Source organism: Penicillium expansum, assembly GCF_000769745.1.
Source record: "Penicillium expansum strain MD-8 chromosome Unknown contig294, whole genome shotgun sequence".
Taxonomy (NCBI): domain Eukaryota; kingdom Fungi; phylum Ascomycota; class Eurotiomycetes; order Eurotiales; family Aspergillaceae; genus Penicillium; species Penicillium expansum.
The window spans coordinates 422,142-437,008 of NW_015971224.1; the positions used below are offsets into that span (position 1 = coordinate 422,142).

Consider the following 14,867-nt stretch of genomic DNA (forward strand, 5'->3'; position numbering starts at 1 on the left):
ACCATTGTAGGCCAATTAGAACTCGACCTTATTGTTATATACAAATCTCAATAGCTGTGCCGAGTTGCTCGCTCCCGAGTAACTATTTGGTCATATCTTCTTACTGCAATTCATTTCTGAATATTGCATCTTTCCCGGTACTCGATTTACCAGACATATCTTACTCTCCACATAATGCTCTGGGTCCCGCTTCGGTCTCATTTCATTTTTTTGTTCAGATGTAACATTTTCCAGAATAGTAGCTTTATTACCATTCCCCGGGCTCTAGTCTGTTACTACCTTTGGGGGTGGATAGTAAGGGTGCTAGAGAAGTCAAACGAATTTCTGTCAAAGAAGCGGTTGAAAAGATCAATTGCGAACCAGGGAAAGCCCAAGCTTAGAAGATCCACCGGTAAGATAAATGCTTGGCCAATTTCCAAAAGGATTTTGCCTATACAGGTATATCTGGAAAGTGCAATGGCCAATGATCATTGCTAGCAACTGCTGGATTTTTTATGTGGACTTGGAATATATGTCGCTAATGAAACAAAAGTTTTATTTTTCAGAGCAAATAGCTTACCCCTCAGAGTATAGGACTCTACTGATATGTCCAATATTTGTCTAATTAGCCTGTTCATCGCCACCATGGAATAACATCAGCATACCCTTGGCAGCATGCTCCCCGAGGGCATCTAGAGTGCCCATTCCCATCATCTCAAGCACACTGATGTCGAATTCAAACGTCATCTTCCACCACTGCCTCACCTCGATTGCCACGAGGGAATCCATACCCAGGTCTGATAACGAGCACCACGTATGCAGGTCATCCTCTGACTTCAGCAGGAAGCTGAACACTTTCTTTCCGATTTCAACAGCTAGAAGGTGAGCAGAATCGGGTTGAGCCAACAAAGCGGGATTACTCTTCGCCGCAGCAATGAAGGATCTGATATTGTCACTAGCGGAAGTGCTTGATTTTTTGCCGGTAGCTTCTCTGTTGTGGAAGACCGCCGTGCGGATATCTTTCTTCCAGAGGGCACGGTTCTCGGGATCACTGAGGGGCACTCTAGAGCGAAGCCCAATACAAAAGTTGTTTGAGGTAACAGGGCTCGACTTGTTCCTTGTCGATTTGATGGCCAACTCCATTCCCTCGAAAAGCTCACACACAGAGATTGTATCACCCAAGATACCAGTGGCCTTGAACCTTTGCATGATTGACTCGCGAACAGCGAGGCAGCCCACTTCCTCAACTGCCCCTACCCCAATCGCGCAAGCCGGCAATCCCAAGCTCAAGCGATACTGAGAGAATGCATCCAAGAAGGTGTTCGCGCCGGCATAGTTGCTTTGACCGGGCTGCCCAAACATACCAGAAAGGGAACTGAAAAGAACGAAGAAGTCAAGTTCTGCGTCGGCTGAGACAGCTGCATTGTGGAGGTTCCAGGTTCCCTTGACCTTGGGATCCACGGCTGTGTTCCAGTCCTCGATGGTCATACGTGTCAAATTTTGATCACGATTCACCATTGACATCTGGAAGATACCCTTTAGCTGGCCATGAGCTTGCGTGATGGATCTTTTTACATCACTAAGGTTAGAAACGCTACCCTGCACAAAGTCGGCGCGGCATCCCATGCTAGCCAGCTCTTGGGCAAACTCTAGGTGCTCCTGATTTGTACCCGCGCTGGGAGAAAGGTAAATGAAGTGACGAGCGCCGCGTTCCGCCATCCACACAGAAAGAGGACGGCCTAAGCCTCCGAGGCCACCAACCAGGAGGTATGCGCCGGAACTGGGGAACTGCGTGGGCTCTTTGCGCTTTTGTGCGTGTAACCCTGTACTGACTTGACCAGCAGAATCACGAATGGACACGACGATCTTGCCCAGGTGGGTACCCTGCTGCATGTATCGGAATGCGTCGAGTATTTCATCTGCCTTGAAGACCTTGATTGGTCGAATCGGGTGGATATATCGCTCCCTGAGCAGCTGAATGATGCTCTTGAGTATTCTTGTATATGTTAGCCACTATTCATCATGCAGTCGAGCTCCTGTGGATACATACTGCTTCACAATGACCGGTCTCCTTGAACAGACCTGATCTAAGTCGACGCAACAATAGCTGCGATTCTCTCTGAAAGGACTCATGTCGAGCTTTCCAGATCCTATTATATCTCGCTTGCCAATCTCGACCATTTTTCCAAAAGCTGCAATGCACTTCCATGTAGCATGTAGCAACTCACCAGACAGTGAATTAAGTGCCAGATCGACACCTTCACCGTTAGTCTCCCGCAGAACATCCTCAGTAAATGAGGTATTGCGAGAATTGAAAATTCTGTTTCGAGGTAGGCCAAAATTGTCCATAAGATATTTCACCTTCTCCTCATTCCCGACAGTTGCGTAGATCTCAGCACCAATCATCTGAGCCAACTGGATGGCAGCAAGACCAACCCCACCACAGGCACTGTGTATAAGAACCGACTGGAAGAATTGTCAAAACCAATTCAAGAGGATGGTCAAGAAGGAAGGAAAACGGTGCTAAACATACCTGTCCTGCCTGTAGATTTCCAACATTGAATATGCAATAGATCGATGTAGCGAACACGCAGGGCATTGTAGCCGCGTCCTCGAAACTCAACCCACCCGGAATTTTCTCACAAAGATTCTCAGAAACAACAACCTGTGTGCTGAATGAAGAAGACCCCATCAACATTACCCGGTCACCCGCCTTCAGGTCCTTGACGTGAGGGCCAGTACGCCGAACAATACCAGCAGCCTCAAAGCCGAACCCAATTTCCGAAGCCTCGACAATTCCCATGGCACATAGGACATCCTAAAAACTTGCGTGAGCTCTTTTCGCTTCTATATTTGGTGATACTGTGACATACTTTGAAGTTCAAGCCAGTAGAATATGTGCTAATCTCCACATCATCACCCTCCAGTGCTTCGATCTCCTGGCGGGCCCAGTGCAAAGCACTTAGACGACCAGGCTTACTCGTGCGCAGAGCAATAACGTCACTTGCATCAGAGGTCAAGAGCTCATTTTGCACCGTAAAGGAATGAACGCGTGCGACCTGGACCGTATTTTTGACAATGGCGTATTCGAACTCAGGTTTGAGAGAGTGGTCCTCTTGGCGCAGTTGGAAGCTCTCGAAGACATCGATGATCTTTTCGTAGGACGAATCGACATTGTCAACTTCACAGGTGGCAAGGCTGACCAGTCTCTCGGATCGAATGGATCTCGCGATGCCATTGATCTGGCCAAATCGTGGATCGCGACACTCGATTTGTAAGAGGCCGGTCACCCAGAGAATACCGAGGTCTTTCATGTTGTCCACTAAAGCTTTGAACGACTCAAATCTCTGATGATCCATGTTTTCAAAAAAGGGCGCTTCATCATCAAGGAAAGCAATCACGTCTTGGCCGGCAGGTAAAGGCATGTCCTGCAGTCCGCGACAGTCAACCGCGTATTGCCTATTTTCCAGAGCCTGAACCATGGAGCGTACGTGCGTGGACTCAGAAAGACTCAGGAGCGTCACGCATTTCTTAGGAACAATTTCAAGCGCTGGTCTGGCCACAATGACGGCACCCAGCTGGTATGGCTCTGGTGAATCAAGAACGACAGCATCGGGGGTACGGAATCCAGCAGTTGTCAGTTCTTTCGCCCAGCGATCAACGCCCACGTACGGCTCGTCCACTCGGCCATCAGCTTCACCCAGCCACCAGCCGGGTAGAGTTCCCCAAATGTAATTCACCCATTTAGAAGTTGGTGTGAGCTCGTGAAGCAAAAGCCGGCCGTTGGGTGTGAGCAGTTTACAGACATTTCTCAAACTCACACTAAGAGATGGGGTGGCGTGAATCACGTTGGTCGCCAGGATGAGATCGTACGTACGACCATCGAAGCCCTGCTCCGAGCAGTCTTTGCTGATATCTAGAGTGGCATATTCAATATTGGGATATGAACTGAAGCGATCTTTCGCAGCAACGAAGAAGCCAGAAGAAATATCAGTGAAGGTGTAACTCGAGTATAGCGTTCTGCCGCCAGACGTTAAGAGCCTCAGAGCATTAGCGGTCGACCCACCCAACCCGGCACCGATCTCAAGGACGCGCAAATTGGGCTTGCTGTGGGCCAAGTGCTCGAAGAACTTCGACTCATCACACTGATCCATCGAGGCATACAGGCTGTTCATTGTACCATCCGAAAGAAGTAGATCCAGCGCGTCCACCTCACCAGTGAAAATACTTTTAACATTGCTGAATATTTTTTGAATGGCCTGGGAAGGGGCAGCGGCTATAGTTTGCGACAAATCGTGAACAATGCGTTTGACCCGCTCCTCAATGGCAGGGTTGTCGAGAGTTTGGAGGTGTTCAAATTCACGAAGCTGCAATTGTTGGCCAACCCAAGACCGGTACTTTTGCATGTGACTGATTGGAGTTTCTAGTCCTGCAATAAGACGATTTGTGTGAAGCATACACATATGGGATAGCTCTGTCAGGGCTCGAGTGTGGGCACTGCGATCAATCGATGGCTGGATGAGAGTGTTCACATCCAAAAAGTCAATATGGGGGCCCCATTCTGCGCGAGCTGTAGTTTCATCGACAGATGCCGGGTCATCCAGAACGGAGAGCCTGATGCCGGAAGCGTGCAAGACAACCTTGCCATTAGAAGAAATACACTGTCCACCGCCAATGATAGAGCCATTTGGAGTGTATGATGCGGATGCTCGGAGTTGAACATCTTCATGGCATCTATAAATGCACAATTCCTCAATGTTGGTCGGCACCATCATCTTGGTGGTAGGATCGGCGTAGCCCTTGGATGCTGCAACAGTGAGCAGCTGCAGGGAGGCATCAATGATGGTCGGATGCAGATGGTAGCCCTCGCCATCTGTGGCCTTACCAATCACGCCCGATGTTGCCATTCGGGTTAGAGTATCTGACCTGATATCATCAAGGCGTTGGAATGCGGGCCCAAAGTTGAGACCGCACCTGGCCATGGACCGGTAGCAGCGACGGGTATCGACTTTGCGCACAAGGGGGGCATTACTTTCTGCGTGGCAGATATCCCCGCTGTGAGACCTAGCCTCACCAAAACAGTGCTTGGTTGAAACTGCGCCGGTGTGAGAAGCGATAGTGAACTCCCACCAGTCACTGTCGAGAGAATCCGTCAAGCGGTGACGGCGCATTGTAGTCATGAGTTCGACTGGCTGTCCTTCTCTTAAGACCAGGGCAGTACTGACGACCACATTTCGCAGCTTGAATGCTTCATTGACTCCAGTGACCTGCCGCACAGCCTCACCAACCATTCCAGCATAGGCGGCGAAAGGGAAGACGATATCGTCGCCGACCTTGTGATCGCGAATCCACGCCGCGTTTTCTAAATGGAAGACGTTGCGGAAAAGAACCTCAAATTCGAGACTTTCTGCCACTCGAACACCTAGTATATCGTGATACTTGTGTTCTCGGTGTCGCCAGTTCTTGCTCAATCGAGACTCGTACCAGAACTTCTTTGAATGGTCCCAGGGGTATCTTGGAAGGTCGGGCAGAACCGAACCCTCCGCGATGACCCTACTGAAGTCGACACTGGCATTGAGAGCGTATACCGTCCCAATCGCTGTCAGAAATGATACCACATCATTTTGCTTGCGGACAAGTGCAGAAACATAAGGAGAAGTGTTGGAAAGGTGAGTCTGAATTTGCCGCAGGGGACCAGCAAGGGCAGAATGCGGGCCGACCTCGAGGAATACCATATTCTTCGCAATGTCGTGCTGAATTATGGAGGAAATAGCGGAGTGGAATAAGACGGGAGACTCCAAATTCCTCTGCCAATAACTGGATCCCAGGCTCGACTCGTAGGTGAGCAGCTTGCCCTCAACACTGCTGAAAAACAACTTTTCAAGTGTCTTTTCTGGGCTTTTGCTGGATAGATGATTCTCGATTAAGGCATGATATTTGTTGCCTATCTCAGCCATATGGTGAGAGTGATATGCCTTGTCGACTTGTAGCTTCCTGACTAGGACATGAGGGTGGGCTTCTTTGATCCTGATCATCGCAAGTTCAACCGCCTCGCAGTCACCAGCGAGGGTAACACTTTTGTTCGAGTTCTCGCAAGCAACAACCACTCCGGGCTGCAAATATTCTTGTACACTGCGTGAGCCAAGGCCTATCGAGGCCATAGCGCCTACTTTTGTTTGGAGTTTGGTGACCTGACCGCGGTAAAATGCAATTGTGATAGCCTCCTTGGCAGTGATGGCACCGGCAGCATATGCTGCAGCTATCTCGCCACTAGAGTGGCCGACAATAGCAGTAGGTTGAATACCAACAGAAGCAAATGTGTCGACCAGGGCAATTTGAATTGCGGTGCAAAGAGGCTGAGAAAATTCAGCGGAGCCAAGTCTGCTAATTTTACTCGATTTCTGAAGCTCTTCCTCGATAGTCCACTTCGGAGCGTCCTTGAGTTTCTGTATATGCGCATCGAGAGATGTGATGCTTTTTTTGAAAGCGGGATAGGCTGAGCTTAGGATCATGCACCGACCCATTTCTGGCCATTGGGCACCCTGACCGGTGAAGACCATGACAATGCTGGGAGTTTCACCAGATCTAGAAGGTAGCGAAGCTGTAACCTCACCAAACAGGTTTACCACGGCGAATGCTCGATGAGGCAAATGCTCTCTTCGGTTGGCTAGAGTGAAGGCCAGGTCATTCACCCTATGGGGATATTTTTGGGCGTAATCTTTATAACTGGCCATTATTTTCTTCAGTGAATCAGCATTGTTGGCGGAATAAACAAGCAGTTGTGGAGAGGTAGTAGGCCGATCAGGAATAGGAGAGACGCCGAAGCTTTGAGCTGAATCGAGGATGACATGAGCGTTTGTGCCCCCAATGCCAAAGGAGTTAACACTGATACGTTCACTTCGAGACTTAGGCCACGGCATTGCCTCCGTGGGAATAGAAAGACCACAAGACTCCCATGGAATGCTGGGGTTCGGCTCGTTAAATTTGATGTTCGGAGGAATGATGCGATGCTCGAGTGCCAACACTGACTTGATCAGCGAGGTGAGGCCCGAGGCGCCTTCGGAGTGGCCAAGATTGGGCTTAACAGAGCCGATTTGAACACCTCCAGAAGGTCCAAAGACGCGACCGACTGCCCTGGCTTCAATGGGGTCCCCAATTGCGGTTCCTGTGCCATGACACTCAACGAAGGCTGTTCCGGAGTAATCCATAATTCCAGCAACCTCGTAGGCTCGTCTGATCATGGCTTCTTGGGCAATATCGTTAGGCATTTGGAGACCGCCCCCAGTACCCTTTCCATCGCTATTTGAAGCTGTCGCCCGGATAACAGCTCGGACCGGATTGCCATCACGTATGGCGTCGGCCAGCGGCTTGATAAATATAGCAGAGACCGCTTCTCCCCGAGCATAGCCATTAGCATCAGCAGAGAACGTTTTACATGATCCGTCAGGTGCAAGAACGCCTTGCTCTGTCATTGCCATGGTCATTCCCGGGGCCATTATCAGATTGGCTCCGCCGACAATGGCTCCTTCACAGTCACCTCTGGAAACTGCTAAGCATGCCTCATGCAACGCAACAAGAGCTGCAGAGCAGCCAGTACGGATGACCATGCTGTTTGACTTAGGTTAGCATATTATATAATTCAAGGTGAGGACAAGGCGAGAATGAAAGGAACGCAGTAAGGTGCAAGATAAATGAGTGATGTGCAAAATATTTTCAGACATGGATTTACCTTGGTCCTGTTAGATCCATTTCATATGAAATGCGGTTGGACAGCATGAAATCTCCATACCCAGTCACACGGTATAGACCATACTGCTGGTTCTCCTTGGCAAACATCTCAGCCCAGTCCTCGCCAAAGCTCCCCATGTAGCAACCGATGGGTCGTCCTTTCCAGTTTGTCACACCCGCATCCTCGATACACTCTCTGGCAACCTCAAGCATTTGCCGTTGATGTGGGTCCATCCGCTCGACATCGACCTTTGCCATGGAGAAGAACGATGTATCGATGGAAGCAAGGTCAATACTATCATCAAGGAAATATCCATGCTTGGTTTTGATGCTGCCGGGTTTGGGTATCTCAGAGTTGTACCCGGAGGCATTGTACCTCGATTTGGGGACTGGGCCACGAGCATCGCCTTTGGCAATTAAGAAGTCCCAGAGCTGTTGTGGTGAGTGTAGGCCACCGGGGAGGCGAACCGACATCCCGCAAATAGCGATGGGTTCCTGAGAAGGAGCTTTCGACGCATGAGATTCTCCCGGAGGCGAACTATTGCGAGTGATTCCAATCCGCGTCGTACTTGATGATATGCCATTTGTCCATGCAGGGGCATCTAAGTGTTCGCTTGTGCCGTTGTCGAAACCATACTCATTCAAGACATAGCCATCCGAGTTATTGGTGTGGTTCATAAGCGGCGCCATTATAGTGATTCCACGGTGAGATATCTAATATATCTAAAGAAAACGAGGATGTTCCGATTATATGTCAATTCGCAACAATATGTTATGAATAACAGGAGATCAAGTAGGGTAGGAGCGTTTGCGTAATATAGCATTTTCCTCCCGGCTTCCTATGCCTTTGATCTCAAGAACTACGCTAATGTATATGCACCTACTCGCTTTTTTTTGTTGGTAATACCAATACCAATCATCATTTATCATTGACTGTCAGTATGTATCTCGCAGCATCTTCTATGATTAATTCCTTGTATGCATTTGAAAGAATATCATATTTATTACTGGTGGTGGGCATGCATTAGCGTAGTCCTCGGCCGGACTGGCATGGCAGGGCATGTGGACAAAGAAATACCTACAACCTAGGTACTGCCTGGCAATATAAGCCAATAAGAGAGTTGTGACCCGGTGGCATACAAGGTTAGCCGCCATAAATGCCACAAGACGCAATCATAAGCTTCGAATCATTCATTTATGGGACATCCTCCGCCCTTGCATAGTGTTGAGACGTCATTCGCCCTTCGTTCTTTCCATATGCATCGCAGCCTTTCGTCTACACCCTCAAATTCCAGTACAGAACATAGCCTCAAGAAGTCAGTGGGATGTCTTGCGAATCTCTGAGTTAGACTCCTTTGCTTACCCGAAAAGTGCCAGCGATGAGTAGCGATGAGTCTGAGTCAAATGCTGCATTCTGGCATGAGAAAGAACTACTAGAAGCAGAAATAAAAGCATAACCCTTGCCGTAAATAACGGATTAGAACCTAAACCCATGCTCTTCTGACGCATGAATCGAACCAGAGTAGCAGCTTTCAAATCGAAAACAGCTCAATAATAGTGGGGCATCTGGCGAATTCGATTAACACGCAGTAACTAGTGGCAATTACATCACTGATCAACTACTTGGAGTCCACACGACCTGATAATTGTATGCAAGCATGAAAGGCGTCGATGAACTACTCTCAGATAACAAGATAACATTTTGATCACATACGTCTCCACTCGAAACCCAACTTTCGACCCAGTTTCGACCCAACTTAATGCATAAATAGGACTAACTAGGAAAGTCTTGGCATACTTATGTATTTTATGCATAAAGTTGGGTCGAAACCTTGGAAGTTGGGTTATGCGGAAGTCTAAACATACTTTAGAGGTTTCCCGATCAAATGCCCCGCTCGAAACGATCTCATATGTGATAACCTTGTGACTTTGCCGATCACCACCTCGGTAATCTAGTTGTAAGGACCTCTATCCGTTATAGTGATGGCGGCGCTAAAAAGAAGTGGGGATTGTCGTAGGAATTACTACGTAGAGTATAATGTACATCCTCCCCTACCTTATATGCATACGTAATGATAATACCTCTATAAAGAATATTCATCCTCAATACTAGATTAGTAACTAGGTTAGCAGCTAGTCTCATTTAGAGGGAATTAAATACTAATTCTACAGCTGGCTATATGGCTATGTTAGGTGTTATTATTAGAATACGCCTTGTGGTTCAGGGACATCAATATTCTGCGGCTGCCCTCGGCCAGGTCTTCGGCTTGTCTGTTCTGTTTAGCTTATTCCTACGTCTCGAATGGCTATTTCTTCTTGTAAACAGAATCGCCTCTTCGGTAAAAGAACAGTCGACGCATAATTCCAATTAGTAATATGTAGCCGTAAGGGGAGATAGTTCAGAAAAACCCAACAAGCAAGCGACATGCTATAGTACGATATTATAACCTACATGCACATTGAATGGACACCCGCAGAATGATTGATTGTATGTATTAACGAGCCACAACCCCATGCTAAGTGAAATCTAAATCCCCAACTCCATATCCGAAGAATAGATGCAAATATCTAATACAAGCAAGGGAGAAATGCAATGCAAAGGAAATATCTAACCCACCAATCCCACCAACTCCCCGGGCCAACGCTTCGCCCATATGATAGCGCGTGGAGGCATTCTCCCACCAACAGGCGCAAGCACACGGATTTTGCCCTTATCCGCATCGACGTCGGCAACATACAAGAAGCCCATGATGCTCGCGTCACGGACTTCAGCGGGGGATGCCGTGGTAGGTGCATGAGTGATTGCAAGGAGGGTATTTGCCAGGGCAGATGGAGCGGGTGGGAGAACCTTCTTCAGGGGGACGCTGCTGCCGTTGATGGCGTTGGCGTTGGAATTGGCGTTGTCAGTGGACTCCGAGAATGAGCCAACTACACCAGGGAGGGGAGCAGCGCGGTCTGGGTCTTGTTTTGTTTCTTGTGGGGTGTAGTCATCCATGCCGCCACCGCCGGGGAGGAAGGAGTCGCCTGTTCCCAGCTGGGAAGGGTCGTACTCGTCTTCGTCTTCGTCGTCTGCCGAGGAGACGGTGTAGTTGTATACAGGGAGGGACGCGAAGTCAAGTTGCTGTGCATGGGGAGACAGTGTGATGGCGGAAGATGGCGAGGAAGAGGGGATAGGGTTTCCGAAGAAGTAGGAACGGATTTGGGACTCCCGTGTTGCCTTGCGGAAGGCATCGTCACGGTCAGCACAACCACCCGATTTAGAAAGTTTGACGACGGAGATGTGCTCGTCGAATACAGCGGCTGTTGCGCTGGAAGTTGGCTTGTTGTCGTATTGTCTCGCAACAGTACTGTACAGGCGCTCCGAACCCAGTACCAGGATCGTTGTAATCGAGAACTCTGTGACAATGTGATTAATGAGTTCCATGGTGCCAGGCTTGTCTGTGCCAAGGATTCCGGGCGTATCGACGATAATTCCCGTTTCACGCGCATCCTCGTCTTCGGCCATCCGGCCCGTGACAGATAGCGCAAGACGCGAGACCACTGGGCGGTACACGACACCTTCGCCATCCAGTGGGCTTTGCATCGGGTAACTGTACACCAGCGGCAGCTTGACAGGTACAGGGCTGGGCCCGGACATGGGACTACTTCCCCAGCCATCTTCGACGTCTAAGATGGTACGGAAGGCAGTTGCGGTCAGTGTACCAGGGACACCAAGCATACCCTCCGTAGGGTCGAGGTTCACGACCAACGGCTGACGGCCGATCTTCGTCGCATATGCAGTCAAGATCTTAGCCAAACTAGTCTTTCCGGTATTTTCAGAGCCGAGAAGGAGTACACGCGGGCCATCCTTGCCTATTGATTGAGCTTCTTCGCGCATTGTCTCCAGCGCAAAGTGGACGTTGGCATATTCTACCATTGGCGTTTCCTCGGCCGTGTATTCGCTTTGACAGCCTCCTGCGCCGTGACCCACTGTCGGTGTGACTCCATCAGAGGTTGTTGATGCTGTCTCGACCGCGGTGACTTCGAGTGCACAGCCATGCCATGTGAAGATTGCCGCTTTTGTGCCGGTGAATGTGTAGGTTTGGGATTCGGCAAGCTCTGTTCCGAATAGTTCGGCCGTTCCATTGAGAAGCTGCACAACTTGAATCAGAAGGATCCCAATCATATCAGATAATATGACATACCTTTACTTTGATAACATGTCCAAATGCGACCTCAAACCGCCACTCCGAGCCTGGGGTCAGGCTGATCTGCGATGGGGGCGCTGGTGCCTGCGATCTTTCCTCCGATGGCTGCGTTAGCTCGAGACCGGGGAGCGACATGTTATCGGTCAATATGAGAAACCTCGAAATATGTGCAAACGTTGAATAGGTGAAAGAAGCATTGGAATTGTTATCGGGGTGCGGAGCTTCAGCATGGATGTTTTACATGTTTGCATTGCCGTTACTTAGCCGTCATTGGCCCGTTGGTGTGAATGCCTGCGACAATGGTAGAAAGGCACTATGACATATGCTCAAATCAATGTGCATCTAGGGGATAATAAACGTAGCTATAACATTCACAATCCCATAATGCCCTAATAGAACTACATCCTACATCATTCAATGTTTGAGCGATACTACGTCGGAATAAAATATAGCACAAGGTAGAACCTTGAAAGATTTTGATATCAGCTGTATCAAGATCGTTTTAAATCAATATACAGATCATAGCCCTACAAGAAACACAAAGTGGTAACATCAGAGCATATCACTGTCATTGAGCGAATCGTCCTTGACTACTTGGAAGGCTGCCGTGGGGCAGTAGAAGGTGGGAGAGGGAGGAAGCTGTATGGGGAGAGCAAGGGTGAGGGGGATAAAATGAGATAAGAAGCAATCCAAATAACCAAGTCTGGTGCAGAACACGAGGAGAGGAAGGGGAAGAGGAGGGCAAAATATTAGAAAATGGTGTCAATAACAGGTACAGGGCACTCAGGATCGCCGGCGAGGAATATATTTATGATAACGACAAGGGGAATTGGGCATCAGAAGCGAATATTTGGGTAGCTGGTCTATCGCAAGCGACAGACACACCGAAAAGAAGAGACTAAATTTTCAAAACAGACTGGGCTTTGTCAAGCAAAGCCTCATTCCATTTAGAAAAAGTATGGGATGGAAGCCCTATATATGATGTTAGCGTGGATTCGGAATTTTCGTGGCACAGAGTGACTTACGCAAGGGCAAAGGCAACGGAGACACCGAAGATAGAGCGGTTGCGGACACGCTCCTGCTTAAGCTTGTTCTCGAGCACCTTGGCTTTCTTGGCTCGTTGGGAAGATTCAGCCGATGTCTCTTCGTCATCGTCCTCCTCGGCCTTGCGCTTGATGGTCGTCTTAACAGATGTCGACTCGGCAGTAGCGCCTTCGGCTTGCGCCTTGATGGCCTCTTCCACCATCTCCTTGGCCTGGGCAATCATCTCTTCGGTCTCCGCCGCAGAGGGCACCTCAGGCAGACTGATAGGCATATCCAGGGAAACAGTAGTGTGAGTGGACTTGATAGCATCAGTGGCATCGTCGGCCACTAATACCTCAACTGTCTCCTCCTGCTCCTTGATATCCTCTACCTTCTTCTCTTTCTTCTCGGCCTTCTTCTTTTCCTTCTTCTTCTCTTCCTTCGTCTCCTCTTCGGGCTCCGCGGTAGCAGATCTCGTTACCTTGCGCGCTCTAATATGCTTTGCGGGAGATCCGCTTGGCGTCACTTCCGTTTCGCCGCCCACAGCTCGCAACTCAGGAATCGTGTCCGGGAGGGCTGAAGCTGTATCTAATGCCGACTGAAGGCTAGCGTTTGCAGCCGTTGTGGACGGAGTGCTAGTGACATCTTTGGTGATGCGAGTGCTGCGGGGCTTCCGAGGAGACAACAACTTCTTGCTTGGAGAAGCGGACCGACCTCTGCGGTTGCGCTGCGACACGGGCGGCTCATCGAAGGGGATTTCGAATTTCGGCGGGGGAGTGACGTGCTTCTTTGCACTGGAAGGACTTTGAACTATGTCCGTTGGGTCCAACAGTGCTCGCACCCAATCATACATTTGGTATTCCTTGGAGAGCTCAAGGGCTAGGTATGAAGTCAGAATTTGTTGGATGGAGAGAATATTCTGGGCAGAACATACCAAATGTGGGCGAGATCCACACGTTGCCAGCAACCTCCTCTTCACTAGTGTACTCGCGAGCCTTCAGATACTCGCGCTCTGTCCTCTCTTCCTCGGCCTTGGCCCATGGGAAAGCAATTTTGAACATTCCAGTCGCGCTAACAAAGCCATCTTTACTACGGCGCTGTAATGATGAGGCCCGAAGTTAGTGATCGGTGGCTTCTAAAGCAAATTAAACAGGAGGTCTCACCATCAAAAAGTAACTTCCTGGGTGTTGCTGGGAGGTGTGGGAAGGGAAGATCTCGGAGCCCTCCAGATCCTTGGGCAGCGGAGCACGGAGGTGAGCATACTCAAACACGCCTAGGTTCTCGGGCTTGGTTGCGTTTGTGGTGCCAATCTGGGCAGGCTTGACGGAGAGGTTGGTCTTCCCAAGACGACGGCGGGCAAGGAGCTCGTCATCTGTAATCAAGAATAACACGAAATCGTCAGCGATAGCCTTGAGGCATTGAGGGAGCACGAGGCGGGTAGATAGCCGATGCGCGCGGTCGCGCCACCACGCGCCAGTGTGTGCACTTACAGGTGGGAGCAACCTCGATCGTGATAAGTGGATTAAACTGTTTTGGGAGTGTTCGCGACATGGTGGGGGATGTCGAGTGAAGTGGAAATGAAGATCTTGCGGGTGACTTTGTGACTGGAGGGAAAGATGCGCCAACGTTGGCCACGTAGCAGGCGCGTCAAGCGACAAAAATCAAAGAATCAAATATTACCACCAACAGATCTTGTATCTTGGCAAAAGAGAATGGCGCAACCAAAATTACGATTGATAAGGAGGAAAAAAAAAAAAAAAAGGATCTCAAGATAAAGAAGACAATCAGGAGAGATGAGAAGATGCGAGTCGCGAATAATCGTTGCGTCGTTCTGAAGCTTGGCTTGTTCCGGTAAGGTCCGGTAAATGGGTGGTCATGTGTCGTATTTGGTAGCTGTGGTTGGCCAATTACCTTGATACAGCGTATGTAATATACCCCACTGTATTCTAT

General features: G+C 49.3%; 3 protein-coding genes across 3 annotated transcripts; all 3 read right to left on the reverse strand.

Annotated features, from left to right (window-relative positions):
• Positions 1–600: 600 nt before the first annotated feature.
• On the reverse strand, positions 601–8,397 carry PEX2_087950 (type I polyketide synthase; the record flags this gene model as incomplete). The annotated part of the gene is made up of 5 exons (XM_016746065.1): positions 601–1,975; positions 2,030–2,445; positions 2,513–2,797; positions 2,853–7,587; positions 7,709–8,397. The coding sequence occupies 5 exons, from the start codon at positions 8,395–8,397 to the stop codon at positions 601–603; spliced, it is 7,500 nt and encodes a 2,499-aa protein (XP_016601670.1).
• Positions 8,398–10,315: 1,918 nt separating this feature from the next.
• On the reverse strand, positions 10,316–12,029 carry PEX2_087960 (cleavage polyadenylation factor subunit CLP1; the record flags this gene model as incomplete). Its single annotated transcript, XM_016746066.1, has 2 exons — positions 10,316–11,839; positions 11,892–12,029. 2 exons carry the CDS (start codon positions 12,027–12,029, stop codon positions 10,316–10,318), a joined length of 1,662 nt encoding a protein of 553 aa, XP_016601671.1.
• An 812-nt stretch (positions 12,030–12,841) lies between these two features.
• PEX2_087970 (KilA-N domain-containing protein) lies at positions 12,842–14,468 on the reverse strand (the record flags this gene model as incomplete). Its single annotated transcript, XM_016746067.1, has 5 exons — positions 12,842–12,866; positions 12,920–13,796; positions 13,852–14,014; positions 14,081–14,289; positions 14,408–14,468. The coding sequence occupies 5 exons, from the start codon at positions 14,466–14,468 to the stop codon at positions 12,842–12,844; spliced, it is 1,335 nt and encodes a 444-aa protein (XP_016601672.1).
• Between the last annotated feature and the right edge of the window lie 399 nt (positions 14,469–14,867).